This window comes from Cervus elaphus, chromosome 10 (assembly GCF_910594005.1).
Source record: "Cervus elaphus chromosome 10, mCerEla1.1, whole genome shotgun sequence".
NCBI classification, from domain to species: Eukaryota; Metazoa; Chordata; class Mammalia; order Artiodactyla; family Cervidae; genus Cervus; species Cervus elaphus.
Genome location: NC_057824.1, coordinates 54,649,729 through 54,665,310, shown reverse-complemented (window position 1 = coordinate 54,665,310; position 15,582 = coordinate 54,649,729). Strand labels below are relative to the sequence as shown.

Below are 15,582 nucleotides of genomic sequence, written 5' to 3'. Positions count from 1 at the left end.
CTCAAAGGAACCCTGGCTGTCAGCTCCCGGGACAGACCTCCCGGGCACGCCGAGGGCTCCGGGCCCACTCCTGGGGGACAGACCTCCCGGGCACATCTGAGGGCTCCGGGCCCACTCCTGGGGGCGGGCGGGCCAGGGGCCAGGCCCTGCGGGGAGACGCGGGGCTGAGCTCTGGCAGGTGGCTCCCCTCCCCCGGGGCCGCCCAGGCCCACCCGCCCCTCTGCACACCTGCGGCCCCCACCTGCGACGGCGCAGCTGTTTCTAACTCTGCCTCCAGCACCCCTGCTGCCTGCGAAACCACCTCTGGGAAAACAGTCAATCACGGAGGCTGCTGTCGCCTGTGGTCATTCCTCAGCCGGACCCATGGCCCCGGAAGCCTGTGTCTGCCCCAGGCAGCAGGGCCGGCCTCTGCTCCCGCCAGCTTCCCCGAGACCCTTCCCTGGAGCTCAGCTGGCCGGGAATCTTTCTGACCCCTGGGGTCCAGGCCAGAAGGGCCCTGAGTCCAAGCCCAGTGAGACAGGTGCTCCACGCAGGGCGCCTGGAGGGGAGACCCCGCCGGCCACCATCTCTCTGGGTCCCTCCCGCCCTCAGCCCACACTCTGCACGTGCTCTGAGCCGGCAGGCAGGGGGCCGTGCTGGACACGGGGCTCCCGCCCCGACTCAGCGCCCTGGGGTCCAGCAAGAGGGCAGGAGGGCGCTGAGCTGTTTAGATTCCCACCATCGGGTGCGGCAGAGCCCAAGCCACGCTGTTGGCCCCCGAAAGCCCTCCCTGGGGCCCCGGCCTGGTGGCCCCCGACCACGGGAGCAGCTCGGGCTCAGGGCTCTCTCACTGGTCCCGCCCACCACCGTCCAGCTGCACCCGCGGCCGCGCTGAGGGCCCCTCCCTGACCTTCCCCCTGTTCCTCAGCCCCCAGAGAACACTGTGATGCGGGGTCCTGGGCCCCCGGGGCGGGGCGGGGGGGTGGACGCTGAGGGAGGAGGGCGGGGCCCGGGGCACACCGCGTCCCACCTTGAAGATGAGGCAGTCGGCCTTCTGCTCGGCGTACATGGACGTCAGCCGGTACTGGTTCTCCGTGGTGATGTCCACCTGGTAGCCGGTCAGCGTGTAGCACACTTTCCGGAACTCTTGGATCTTGGTCTGGAAGACCTCCTTCAGCCGCTGGTTCTTCAGCTCCGCGCTCTCCACCTGCTTCTTCAGCTCTGCGGGGAGGGACAGGGGGGTCAGCTCCCTGGGGTCTCAGGAGGACAGTCAGGGGCGGCAGGGCATCGACTGAGGGGTGAGGGGGGTGCATGCCACGCCCGGGGGCCAGGTGGCCACGTGCGGCTCCCCATGAGGACAGCGAGCCGGGCAGCAGGCGAGCTCACCCCTCCTCTGGGCGCGGACGGGGACCCCCACCCGGGACTCCAGCCCCGGGTCTGTCCCGTTAGCCGGGGTAGTGGCAAACACTCCCCAGGCTGCCGCCGAGAAGCACGGGGGTGGGGGCCATGGGAGCGGAGGTCATCTGGAGACTTTGGATCACGCTGCCCGTGGTTCCCCGGCCGGCCTCCCAGAGACCAGCCCCTGGGAGAAGACCGGCTCCCTGGGTGTGGGGTGGGGCAGGGCACCCGGGCCCCGTCCTAACTGGAAAGCTCAGGGTGGGTCCGCACGGGGAGGAAGCAGCTGTGTGAAGCCACCAGGAGCACACAGCAGTTACACACGTCCTCCCCCCGAGACGCCGTCCTGGCAATTAAACCTCGGCTCAGCCCCGTGATTAACGAGCCGGCTCCACTCAGCGCAGAGTAGCCTGTGAGGCCCGACGCTGCCCGGGGGGTGTGGGACCCCGAGGCCTCCAGCCTCAGCCTAGTGTGCGGCCTGCCCTCCCCGAGGACCACCCCCTCACTGTGACGGGGACGCGAGTGGCCCCTGCCGCAGGCTGACCCTCAGGACCCAGGGCGTCTGGTGCAGGTGTGAGCGCCCTGGCGGGGCTGCTTTAAGATGAGCGGATGTCGTCAGGGTGTCTTTCAGAGGGGGCGACAGGGCGGGCAGGAAGCCCGCACTCTGGGGAGAGAGACCCCCCACCTCTCCCCCCACACTGGTTCCAGGGGTCATTGGGGATGCAGCCGTCTTGAGAATTAGGCTGGACTGAGTGGGGCCCGGGGCCGGGCGCTGCTGGGGGGACGGGGGTGGCAGCCACCGCGGCCGCGAGGTGTGTGCAGGGTCCCCCGCCTCATAAGCGTGGACTTGGGCGGCCGACCATTGACTGCAGATCCGCGTCAGAGGTGGGGCCCTCTGACCCCAGACCTCACGACCCTCACAGGCTCCACAACACGCCAGGATTCTAGCACACTTCCCGAGTCTTGTCTACACGGCCTGCAGCGCTGGGGCAGCCCAGCCCCGAACCAGGGACCCCAACGCCAGGCCTCTCCACGGCCCCCGCGCTCCTGGATGGCCTCCTGCCCCGAAGGCCGGAGGGGCGCCCTCACTCCAGAGCCGAGCCTGGGGACAGGGCCCTTGATCAACCCAGTAATCAGACTTCAAAGTCAGAAAGGCAGCTGGCCGCTCTGACCCCAGGTTCTCCCCGTGTCCCTTAGCCAAGCCACCGAGGACAGGCCGTTAACGGGGGGAAAACCTGTTCTGGAGGAAGCGCTCCCGGCCGAGCGTGTGGGGGCATCTCACCCCGGACACAGGCCACATCGCCGATGAGCTTCGGACGCCCGATGGGGACGGGAGCGTTCGGGTGACGCACGCAGCCCGGCCGTGAGAGGGGATGCCCGCTGTGTGCAGACGTGGCCTGCTCCCCCGCCGACAGACCCCACAACAGGCGAGTGACCCGAGCTGCCTACTGCTCGCGGAGCTGCCGGGACGGCCCCAGGACCCCGTGGGGCAGGTCTTGCCCCGGGCCCAGCGCAGCCCTCTCAGCCCACAAGGCGAGGCCCGCACGCAGGGCTTGGGGGCAGCGTCCTCCAGGCCTCGCGGGCGGCCGCCGGCTGAGGGTACCTGGCCCTGGGCGGCCTGGTCCATGGGAGAAGGCCTGGGGCAGCAGACCCGCTGAACGGGCGAGTCCAGGGAGGACCCTGGGGGCGGCCCCTTTGATTCGGGGCAGAGTCAGTGCCTTGACCTGCCCCCACGATCCGTGTAGCTCAATCGCTTACATAAATGCGAATGAATAATTCACAGAATGGCTTGGATTAAATAAATAAAAGATAGGCCTTCCTCCGTGGAAACAGCAGCGCTCTGGCGCAGCCTCTCCCAGAGCGAGCAGAGGCCTCCCCGGGTGGGGCCAGGGGCCCAAGACCCGGAGCCTGCAGCAGTCACAGCTGTCCCCCCGGGGCCCGGGCTGGCCTCGGGCCTGACCTGCTAGCGACAGCCACTCTTGGCCGACAGCAGCCAGCAGCCAGCAGCTGCCCGGCTTGCTAAGCTCCCAGCCCCAGACGTCACCCTCACGAGCTCTCCCAGGCCGCTCCACTGTGCTAGGCACGAAAGCCTCACCCCTGGGCCCTGCGCAGGGCCCCTGGCCTCCCTGCCAGCCCGGGCAGCAGGCGCAGCTGAGAGGGCCCTAAGCCGTGGTGTGGGACCCGCCGGCCATCCCTTGCCCGTCCTGCCCTCCAGCCTGCGGGCAGTCCCTTCTGAGCTGAGCCTTCCTCCCCACCCCACCAGCAGGCCTGAGCTGTGGCCACGGGCGGCCTGCGCCCAGTCTGGGCAGCCAGGGGTCTGAGGGTCCGGGTGAGGGCGTCACCCCACTCCTCCTGCCCCGGGGGACTCGCCTCCCTGGGAGGAGACAGAGTCCAGCCTCAGGCCCAAAGGCCCGTTTCAGACACTCCCTTCCCGAGACGCCCGCAAGATGCTCCCGGGACTCACACCTGTGGCAGGGATGGTCTCCCCCAGCCCCACTGATTAGCACAGCTGGAGAGGGTCTCCCTAGCTCTCTCTGCATCTGGGGGGGAGTAAGGGGGTCTCTCTGTGTCTGGGGGGGTAGTGAGGGGGTCTTTGTCTGGGGGGGAGTGAGGGGGTCTCTGGTTGGAGGGGGAGTGAGGGGGACTCTCTGTGTCTGGGGGGAGTGAGGGGGGTCTCTCTGGGGGGACTGAGGGTCTCTCTGTGCCTGGGGGGGAGTGAGGGTCTCTCTCTGGGTCGTGGGGTGACTGAGGGTCTCTCTGTATCTGGGGGGTACTGAGGGGCCTGGCAGCTGAGCTCCCTGTTGAGCCCTCAACCCCAGCAGCTGGGCAGCGGCCGTTCCGGAAAGGGGGCTGGGGCCACATGGGTGTCCGGCAGACGAGCCCCAGAGGGAGGCCCCGGCCAGCCTCCGCCCCCCGCCCACCCAAAGAAGCATCCACAGAAGACATCGGGGTCACGGGACTCGCAGGAGCTTCTAACCTACAGACGGGAACAAGACAACCGGCAATGTCCAGCCTCGTCCAAGAGGCCGCCCCACGGCGGGGGTCAGGCTCCCATGGACGTCGGGGAGGGGCTCAGACAGCAGAGGACGCCTTCCAGAGACACAGAAGACAAACGGTAAAGACCAAAGACAGGATGAAACCAGCGGCCCTGGGCGCCCCAATACCGAGCTGGCGGGAAATTTACAGAAAGAGATTTCGGAAGGCGGGCAGGAGAAATGTCAAGGACACCACACAGAAGCCTCCGGAAGCAGAGGCCGAGTCTCCCAGGCCAGACGGGCTCACACACCGTCTCCTGCAGGGAGCAGGAGCGGGATCCACACGGGCATCCGATCCCAGGGCCACCAGCACGACCAACCACCAACCCAACAAGGCGGGCCGCAAAGCTCCATGCAAACCGGCTCCCGCCTGGGGCCTGAGGGCAGCCGACGGTCTCTGAGAAGCCCCACCCTGCCGTCCGCAGCCCCCCGAACACACAGCGGGGCGGGAACTGCAGAGGAAGGGCAGCGTGGACGGTGGGGCAGGGGGCTGACAACAGGGGGACGCCGCCTGGGGAGGCCAGCCCGCAGTGACGGGCTGCGGTCTAAGCGCCAGGCAGTGTGCGGAGGCCAGCGGAGGACAGAGAGGCAAGAGGAGCCCCGGAGGGGGTGGGATTCATGTGTCCCCAGAGGATGGCGTGTGTTGCTGGCCGTGAGGAACGCGGCCAGTCACAGGCGGGCCCACGCCCTTCTCAGGACGCTGCCCACGGCCAGTCACGGGAGGGCCCGCGCCCTTCCCAGAGGGCTGCCCACGGCCAGTCACGGGAGGGCCCACGCCCTTCCCAGAGGGCTGCCCACGGCCAGTCACGGGAGGGCCCACGCCCTTCTCAGGACGCTGCCCACGGCCAGTCACGGGCAGGCCCACGCCCTTCCCAGGACGCCGCCCACGGCCAGTCTCGGGCGGGCCCGCGCCCTTCCCAGAGGGCTGCCCGCGCCCTTCCCAGGACGCCGCCCACGGCCAGTCACGGGCGGGCCCGCGCCCTTCCCAGAGGGCTGCCCACGGCCAGTCACGGGCGGGCCCGCGCCCTTCCCAGAGGGCTGCCCACGGCCAGTCACGGGCGGGCCCGCGCCCTTCCCAGAGGGCTGCCCACGGCCATCACGGGCGGGCCCGCGCCCTTCCCAGAGGGCTGCCCACGGCCATCACGGGCGGGCCCGCGCCCTTCCCAGAGGGCTGCCCACGGCCAGTCACGGGCGGGCCCACGCCCTTCCCAGGACGCTGCCCACGGCCATCACGGGCGGGCCCGCGCCCTTCCCAGAGGGCTGCCCACGGCCATCACGGGCGGGCCCGCGCCCTTCCCAGAGGGCTGCCCACGGCCATCACGGGCGGGCCCGCGCCCTTCCCAGAGGGTTGCCCGCGCCCTTCCCAGAGGGCTGCCCGCGCCCTCCCCAGGACGCCGCCCGCGGCCATCACGGGCGGGCCCGCGCCCTTCCCAGAGGGCTGCCCACGCCCGTCTCAGGACGCTGCCCATGGCCATCACGGGCGGGCCCGCGCCCTTCCCAGAGGGCTGCCCACGCCCTTCCCAGAGGGCTGCCCACGGCCAGTCACGGGCGGGCCCACGCCCTTCCCAGAGGGCTGCCCACGGCCAGTCACGGGTGGGCCCACGCCCCTCCCAGAGGGCTGCCCGCGCCCTTCCCAGAGGGCTGCCCACGGCCATCACGGGCGGGCCCGCGCCCTTCCCAGAGGGTTGCCCGCGCCCTTCCCAGAGGGCTGCCCGCGCCCTCCCCAGGACGCCGCCCGCGGCCATCACGGGCGGGCCCGCGCCCTTCCCAGAGGGCTGCCCACGCCCGTCTCAGGACGCTGCCCATGGCCATCACGGGCGGGCCCGCGCCCTTCCCAGAGGGCTGCCCACGCCCTTCCCAGAGGGCTGCCCACGGCCAGTCACGGGCGGGCCCACGCCCTTCCCAGAGGGCTGCCCACGGCCAGTCACGGGTGGGCCCACGCCCCTCCCAGAGGGCTGCCCGCGCCCTTCCCAGAGGGCTGCCCACGGCCATCACGGGCGGGCCCGCGCCCTTCCCAGAGGGCTGCCCGCGCCCTCCCCAGGACGCCGCCCACGCCCTCCCCAGGACGCCGCCCACGGCCAGTCACGGGCGGGCCCACGCCCTTCTCAGGACGCCGCCCACGGCCAGTCACGGGCGGGCCCACGCCCTTCCCAGAGGGCTGCCCGCGCCCTCCCCAGGACGCCGCCCACGGCCAGTCACGGGCGGGCCCGCGCCCTTCCCAGAGGGCTGCCCACGCCCTCCCCAGAGGGCTGCCCGCGCCCTTCCCAGAGGGCTGCCCACGGCCGTCACGGGCGGGCCCGCGCCCTTCCCAGAGGGCTGCCCACGCCCTCCCCAGAGGGCTGCCCACGGCCAGTCACGGGCGGGCCCGCGCCCTTCCCAGAGGGCTGCCCACGCCCTCCCCAGAGGGCTGCCCGCGCCCTTCCCAGAGGGCTGCCCACGGCCGTCACGGGCGGGCCCGCGCCCTTCCCAGAGGGCTGCCCGCGCCCTCCCCAGGACGCCGCCCGCGGCCAGTCACGGGCGGGCCCGCGCCCTTCCCAGAGGGCTGCCCACGGCCATCACGGGCGGGCCCGCGCCCTCCCCAGGACGCCGCCCGCGGCCGTCACGGCAGCACGAGGCTCCCGCAGGTGCTCCAAAGGCCTTCCGTCCCCAGACGGTGGTGCTGCAAAGCCCAGGGCGGCTGGGGGCCCCGGATGGGAGGGGGCGCTGACAGCACCACGGGGGCTAGTGCAGGGACCGGCACCCCGGCGGCCTCCCCGCGCCCGCTCCATGGAGGGACCCGGCGCGGGCGCCCCGAGCCGGCCATGGACAGGCCCCGCGGGCTGCCTGTGCAGGCTGCGCTCCTGCAAGGACCCTGTCTGGGAGTTGGGAGCAGCGTCTGAGATTGTCCTTTGGGGACTCAGAACAGAGTCATTTTTCTTTCTGAAAAGTGAATAAAAAACACTTAGGTAATGCTGAGATCTTCAGGCTTTATAAAAGCAACAAGAGGTTGACTTCCTCTTCGTTATAAAGAGCATCTCTCTGCAAAAGGGTCCACTCCCAGGACACCTGAGAAACGGCAAGAGGAAGGCCTTCGGGACTGCCCAGTGGCGGGGGCGGGTGGGGTGGGGGGCAGGACGCGGGCTGGGGGGCACCGTTTGCTTTTCTAAGAGCGGGACCGCCAGCTCCCACGTTCACACACAGCCTGTCCCCCCGGGCACAGCAGGGGCAGCCACGGCGGGAGTGAAGGCTGCCTAGCTCCACACTGCTCACCAGGAGCAGCCTCCGTGGCCGGCTCCGCGACGGGGAGGCCGAGGCTGGGGACAGGGGTGGACCGGCTCTCCCGACTGCCCCGGCCGGTGGCTTGGACGGAGGCTGGTCCACCTGGGGAGCAGGGCTCCCTGCGGCCTCTGGACGCTCGGCCTCGGGCCCCGGCAGGCCGTGAGCACCGCTGGCTCTGCTCAGGCCCTGTGCAGGGCCCCTGCTAGGGCTGAATTATTCATGTCTGGGAACGCCTAAACTAGCTCAGTTTTACATTTTTAAATATTTAATAATTAGGCATCAAATATTGATGCAACTTTATTAGCCACCATGGGAGCTGGCACTGCAGGGCTGGGGCTGTGAGTGCCCCGGCCCCGAGGGCCACCTGGACTGGGGAGACGGTGGGGCGTCTGTGGGCGCCGAGCTCCACGAGCGCTCCATCACAGCGGAGCGAGGCTGCCCCCCGACACGGCAGAGCCTCCTGCTGGGGGAGGAGGGGAGGGGAGGTGGCAGAGAAGCCCGCGTGGTCCACAGGTGCTGAGGGGCTCGCGGCCAGTCTGGCAGCTCCGTGGTCCCGCGCTCCCCTCCCGACTCAGCACCCAGGCCGGACGCCTTTCCAGGAAGGGCACGCCAGGCACACCAGCCCCGCTGCTGGCTGCAGCGACAGGAGGCCGGGACCCAGACTCGCTGGCCAGAGTCTCCTGCCGCCAGAGGGCCCAGAACAGTCTCTCCGCCATGAGCCCAGGCCCCCCGTGGGGCAGGAAATTGCACATTTCACGCGAGAGAGGAGACGTGGCCCTGGAATTACATGCAGATGAGCAGCACGCGTGCCCACCGCCAGGCTGCCTGGCAGACGCCCGCCCTGGTGAGCGCGGCGCCGGCTTTCAAACGGGCCTCGCTGTGTGGTTAACTGCTCGCTCGGCAAGCAGCTTGTCACCTTGCACAGAAATGATCTGAAAAGACACCAGCAATTACAGCCCACCAGATTACGGGGTGGGAGAGTCCCGGGGTGACAGGCGGGCACGGATGCGGATGCCATACCACGCTCTCGGGAAGCTGCCCTCCCCCAGCGCCAAGACGCTGCAGCAGGGGCCCAGGGGGCGGCTTGTCCCCTGGCCCGAGCCACGCCAAGTGCTAACCCACTGGCTCCTTTGGGAACAGATGGCCAGTTGAGCCTGGACGAACAGCCACAGCCTGCTCCCCCCCGGACCCAGACAGCCCTGGGCAGGGTAGATGTGAGGTCAGGCCCAGAGAAGGTCAGTGCCCTGCTCAGCATCACCCAGAGAGCAGGGGAGCCGGGTGGGCCCCCAGAGGCCCACGGGCAGAGCCAGCCCTGCAGTGAGGACCCACCCTGCCTCTGGGCCGCCTTGGGCACAAGGCTGACCCCCTGCCCAGGCCCCAGCACGGCCTCTGGGCCCCACGTTTGGTGCCCTCGTGGAACTTGCTGCCCTATGATGACTTATTAACCTGCTTGGTTGCTGACCACCCACGTCTCCCAACTAAAGCCCCCACGGGGGGTACCTGGGTGCACAGCTCGTGACTGCCTCTCATCCAGCCAGCTGAGGCTCCCTCTGCACACGCTGGCTGGTCTCACACTTTGGAAGCACCCCACAAAGCATCACCACGCGCACCCCCACTTCAGGACAGGGAAACGGGCTCTGGCAGTCACAAGCAAAGCGCCTGGAGATATATTCATGTGCTGACGTGTGCACACACACACACACACACGTGCACATTCTTTCGCACACATTCACACACTCGGCAGGGCCAGAGACCCCCCAGAGAAGAAGCGCCTTCGACCCCCGAGGCGGATCGTGAGAACACCGCTGGCTGACGTGGGTTTCCAGGGGCTTCCACACACCCTGCAGGCTGCCTGCCAGAGGAGGAGACTCTGGGGAGCAGAGGATGATGGGGCTCTGGCCTGCAGGCTTGGGTGGGGAGGAGCCCGGGGTGGTAGCTGTGAGCTGCTGGCCGGCGGGCACTGTCCCGAGTGGGGGGCGGTTCCAGGAGGCTCTGGCTCTGTCCATCCCACGCTGCGTGCATTATTAATTCTTGGTGGTGGGCTCGCAGAACACGAACTCCCTGGAAGGCGAGCTCCCTCTCAGAGAGGGAAGGCTTCCAGAGCTCATCTTTTATTGACTGAGTCGTTCATGAGTCAATCTGTCTGCTTTGGGCGAGACAAGAGTTTAAATTGTCTCTCTCTTCCTCCTTTGGAGGCAAGGCGGTCTATTAAAGCTGCCGACGTCTGCAGCGAGGCCTCACGGCTGAACTGCAGGACCTCCTCAGATGGCACGGGAGCAGAGAGAGAGCCTTCAAACCAGCTGGGCTGCAGGCTTGGGAAGCAGCAGACGGGGTGAGGGCAGCCTGCGGGGTCTGCAGGGCCAGGACACAGGCTTCCCAGCGGAGCCAGGCCCGGGCGAGCACCTCTGGGAAGATGGGTTAGGGTGACCTGGGAGTGACCACACGGAGAGTGTCCTGGCTCCGCCTGTGAGATGGAGCGAGCCCGATGCACATGCCCACTGGTGGGGGGTGGGGGAAGGAGGTGGCGCGGGCCGTCCTGCAGAACCTCTCAGCCTGGACGGCCCTGCTGTCCCGGCACACAGGGCCCCGGTCAGGGACAGCCTCTGCCCGGGAAGGAAGTGGAGGCTCAGAGGGGCCAAGGGACTCGCCTGAGGACACACAGCAGTCAGTGGCCATCAGGACCAGAATCTAGGCTGCGTGAACTCTGCTCCTGGCCCAGGCAGTGGGGCTTGGGCTGACCACCAACAACGTGACGGCACGTGGCCCCCTGCAGAGTCCAGACGTGACAGCATGTGGCTCCCCCACCGCGGAGTCCAGAAGATGCCACTGACGCCCCCCTGGCCGCGGGAAAGCCTTCTCCCCCGTCCTCCGCCCGGCCCCCACCTCTCCAGAGGCCCCCGACCACGAGGAGCCGCAGCGCCAGCAGCACAGGCTCTGCCCAGCGAGGGCGGGGAGGGAGGTCCTCCGGGGCCCCCGAGGTGGCGGCGATTTTGGAGCACCCCCCGCTGTGGGCCCCCAGCAGCGGCAGGAGAGCACCCCCCTGGAGCCCCCCGAGGAACCCGGGAGGCCCTCTGGCCGTTTCTTGAACAGAAACGTACCGCAGAGCATGACAACCCCCTTCTCACCGAGGGCAACGCAAACCTTCGTCCACACGGGGCTCGGACCAGGTGCTCACAGCAGCCAGGGCATGCGAAGAGCCCGTGGGCGCCAGCTGACGGGGGGCCCGCCACGGAGGGCGTGCAGAGGGGGTCACCCAAGACACAGCGATGAGACGCCCACGGGCTGGGGGACCCCCTTCCTGTGAGGCGTCCAGAGGGGACCCACCGGCAGAGCCAGCGGCCGATGGGGCTGCAGGGGGCACAGACACTGACTGCAAACGGGAGCGAGACCCTTCGGGGAGTCCTAACGTCCCGGAGCCGGACTGTCGGGACGGGCGCTCAGTGGAAACACCTGCTCAAGTAGAACGGCAGACAACTGGGCGTCTAGGTTGCTGTTCTTTCTAAAGACTATCAGAAGAGCGTCAGGTTCATAGCAAAACTGGAGGTGACAAGGACTGCCTCAAAACCAAGCCACAGCGCCCACCCCCATCAACACACCCACCAGCGGGGAGCCCTCACTCACGAGCCTGCCCAGAAGCCACGAGCCCCACGGCCCACCGCTGCCGTGATGCTCACCTGGGGGCCGTGCCGCCTGTGGGTCCGACCGAACGTGGAACGGCCAGCATTCAGCCTCCCAGAGGCACAGAGGACAGCTTCCTCGCCCTGAACGTTCCCAGGGCTCCACCCCGCTCCCCAGCGCCCCCCGACACCCCTCATCCCCTGTCTCCACCGATCTGCCCTCTCCAGAAGGTCGTGCTGCCAGTTACATGGTCTGCGGTCTTTCCAGGCCGGCTCCTTTCGCTCAGTCATGGGCATGGAAGCTTCCTCCGTGTCTTCCTCCTGACTCGACAGCTCATCTGTTCTCAGCACTGAACGACGGGCCGCTGTCTGGACGGAGCGCGGTTTACTCACCCGCTTGCCTCCTGAAGGCCCCACTTGCCCCCAGGTTGTGGCACTTGCAGGTTTTCGTGTGGACATACGTGTGTCTGGCTCCTTTGGGAAAATGCTGAGGGGTGCGACGGCTGCATCATCCAGTCGCTTTCCAAGAAAACACCAAACTGGCCTCCAGACTGGCTGCGCCATCCTGGGCCCCCACCAGCCACGGACGGAGTTCCCGCGGCTCTGCAGCTTGCCAGCGTTCGGTGACGGGAGCGAGGGGCCTGGGCCGTTCTCATGGGCTTGGGACTCTCACTGTAGCCCGGGGAGGCCAGTTCTGAGCCCGCTAATCCCGCGATGCCCAGGAGACAGCTCGTGGAGGAGTCCCGTCAGGAGCCGGGAGCCGGGGAGAGGGGGCGTGGGGACCCCAGAGACGCTGCAGACACCGGCCCTGCAGGGCCGCTCCTGCCCAGACAGCCTGACTGCCCCGGAACTCCCCCGCCACCCATGTTCTGAGCAGGCGGCCTCGCCTAGCCGTTGGGTGTTTCCAACGTGGAGAACAGGGTTGGCTGGGGGCGCCGGGTGGGGGCGCTGGGCTGGTGCTGATGCTGGGGTCCGGCCCCTGGACGGCGTCAGGTCTGCCCGTGGCCCGGGACACGGCAGGGCCACCAGGGACTTGCTCACGGGCAGCAGGAGGCAGAGGGGCCCACAGCCGCCGCGGTGGGGGCTGGCACGCCCCTTCCTCAGCCTGTCTGCCTGCAAACCCGGAGATTAAATTACACGACTCCCTTACAACTCCAATTAAACACCTAATTGATGGTGTTGCCCTTTATTACCTGACACCAAGAGCAAACAAACAGTGCAGAGAGAGCAGCCCGGGACACACAGTGATTAAAGTGCCAGGCGGTTTCCACACAGAGCCTGCCTGGGCACGGCTGACGCGGGGGCCCTCCACACCCCAGCGGCCGACGAAGGGGCCCTCTGCACACCCCAGCAGCCAACGAGGGGGCCCTCCGCACCCCAGCGGCCGACGAGGGGGCCCTCCGTACCCCAGCGGCCGACGAGACGGGCTCTCTGCACACCCCAGCGGGCAGACCCGGTGCCACCCCCGCTGGGTGCGCCTGGGCTCAGGGGCTCTGCTGATGTCCAGCTCCTGCAGGGGTCGTCTTGGGCTCTGGGGAAGCCACGCTGGAGGTGCTGAGAATGGCCCAGCAGCTCCAGGCAGCAGCCAGGGCAGCAGCGCCCACCGTCGGGCCCACGTGGCCCTGCCTGACCCCGGCAGCAAGCACGGTGACCTCCCCATGCCTCCAGGCCCCTGGCTCGTGGGCCCGCGTCCCTGAGAAGGCGCGCGCCCTGCCAGGAGCTTCTGGCTCTTCTCTGGGGCTCGGGTCCTGCCTCCAAAGTAGATGCCTCACCAGAGCCATAGGTTACCTGCTGTGACTGTCAGGGGAGCCGCCGGGCAAAGGGTTCTAGAGCTGTTTCTGTTTTTCCAGCAAAGGTGACCCCAGGAGAACCCCGAGAATGGGAGGAGAAGCAGGCAGGCTTGGGGCCTGGGGCTGGGGGCGCAGGGAGACGCACGGGCCCCTGTTGGAGGAAGGCGGCCTGGACCCACGTTTCCGGACACGGCCCGGCAGCAGACGGAGGCCAGGAGCGGGGCGGGGGTAGAGGCACACATCCGGGACCCGCGCCTACAGAGGGGCTCCCAGCATGCGGGGTGCCCTGATCCGGCCCCTCTTGGTCCCATGGGCCTGGCGCTCCCCCACCCATCCAGAGACACGGGACGCAACGAAGCTGAAAACTCGCCGACCAAACTAATTTATGTCTTTAAAGCAGTGTCAATAAAAACCAAAAGCTCAATGGCTTTTTCTTGAACTTGACAAAACATTTCTGAAATTCATTTAGAATAATAAACAAGCTAAGGAAATCTAAATGAAGGGAAAGAAAAGGGAAAAGCCGTGCTCTACACCAGATATGCAAACACACTTTCAGTTATAATTACTAAAGATGTGGAACAGAAAAATGAAATAAACACCCAGAAGCCATGGAATAAAGACAAAGAAAAATAAAGACACATTATAAACCTCCAGGGCAAGGAACGATTATCTCATAGATGCCACCAGGGCAGCTGTCTGTGATCAGGAAAGAGATCAATTGAGGCCTTCACCTTATGCCACATCCCAAAATACGTTCCAAGCAGATTAGATCTTTAAATATAAAATACAAGCCAAAAAGTCACAGAAGAAAACAGAATTTATCAAGTCAATAAAGAACTTTCTAATCTTAAATGGAATAGACCGATGAAGCTCCAAAATAAGTTAACACTTTCTATACAAAATAATCATAAAGAAAAACAAGAAGTTAAACTTCTGTACAGAGTGAGCAGAAGAAGAGATAAAGGCGCTCTGGTTGTGATGAGACCATTGGGAAAAGAGGGGGTAAAAAATGCTTCCTTATTAGTAATCAAGTGAGATGCTGTTTCTATTAAAAAGTCTTAAGTATGCAGTAAAGCCGACCCTCTGGGTGTACACGTGCGGGGTCTGACCCAGGTGCAGGCATCTGTGGGCCCATCGCCGGGGCCCCGGCCCAGCACTGCGGCCCGTGCTCTGCCTTCTGCCTGGCTCCCTGGCCCCTCCCGGCATGTCCCCCACAGGGCCTGGCGCCCTGCGGACCTCAAGGCCTCTCTCGCACGTGGCCCCTCAGACCCTTTACGGAGCCCCAGACACCGGTCGTCGGCCGTCTCCATGCTGAGCGGCAGGGCGGCGGCTGACCAGGGGTCTGTCCGCTCACCAGTTCAAGGTCGCCTGCCTGGTTATTAACAGCTCTGGTGACCATGAGTTACCCTCACTGGATTCGGGCCACAGGTTCACAAGTTCCAGGCCTGGGAAAGATGAACGTAGGAAACCCACCGGCCCTTCACGAAGGCGCTGACCTGCAAGGAGGGAACGGCTGATCGCCAGCCAGAAGCACCTGCGTGGGCAGAGGGGGAAGAAGCCGCTGACGCAGAGCTGACCTCCCGAGGAAACCATGGCTCGGGACCCGCCCGGGCCTCAGGGACAGCTTCCCGACAGGGAGGCTCTCATCCTGAACGCGGTCTGGCTCTTCCTTTATTAGAAGTCCTCTGACTCCTTGCTCAATGCGCGGTCGTTTTCAGCACACAGACCTTTTATGCGCTTTGTTAGAATTATACACAGGAATTTCATTCTTGGAGAGTGAGCAGGGATGGTATAATGTCTTAGATTTCAGCTTCCCTAACTGCTCACAGATGTCATATTCGTATTATACACACGTATCATGGAAAGTGAATTCAGCAAGGTTGCGGGATATAATGGGATTCCCAGGTGGTGCTAATGGTCAAGAACCTGTCTGCCAATGTAGGAGACGAAAGAGACACGGGTTTGGGTTTGACCCCTGGGTCGGGAAGATCCCATGGAGGAGGGCATGGCAATCCTCTCCAGTATTCTTGCCTGGAGAAGCCCACAGACAGAGGCGCCTGGCAGGCGATGGTCCACAGGGTCACAAAGAGCGGGACACGACTGAAGTGGCTGAGCACGCAGGATGTAAGAGCAACACAGAATCACCGACGAACTCACTGCATTCGTTTTTTTAAAAAACTTCTTGGGCTCGTCTGTGTAGACAAAGACGTCATCTGCGAAGAGGAAAAGTTGTGCATTGCCTTTCCTCACTGCTCTGTTGGATCAGACAACAAAAGAACAGGAGAAATTCAGACCAAGGTGAGCAGAGACACCAGAACCACAGACGAAACAGCAAGCTGAATTCAGTAACGTGTGGAAAGAAAAATATACCACAGATGAGGGCGATTTACAGCAGGAATGCAAGGCTGGTTCAACATATTCGTAAAAAATTTTCACAGTAACCCACCACACCGACAGTGTAAGGAAGAAAAACCAGATGAGCCTATAAGTGATGCAGAAAAGCATTTG

The 15,582-nt window shown here is 65.9% G+C and overlaps 1 protein-coding gene across 3 annotated transcripts in view; it reads right to left on the bottom strand.

Moving 5' to 3' along the window:
* The window catches only part of MAD1L1 (mitotic arrest deficient 1 like 1), a 233,017-nt gene that overhangs the window by 22,022 nt on the left and 195,413 nt on the right, over positions 1 to 15,582 (bottom strand). For all 3 annotated transcript variants that reach the window (XM_043915437.1, XM_043915439.1, XM_043915438.1), the window contains one exon: positions 1,010 to 1,200. In XM_043915437.1, the coding sequence (XP_043771372.1) occupies positions 1,010 to 1,200 (191 nt within the window). The remainder of the gene's footprint in view (positions 1 to 1,009; positions 1,201 to 15,582) is intronic.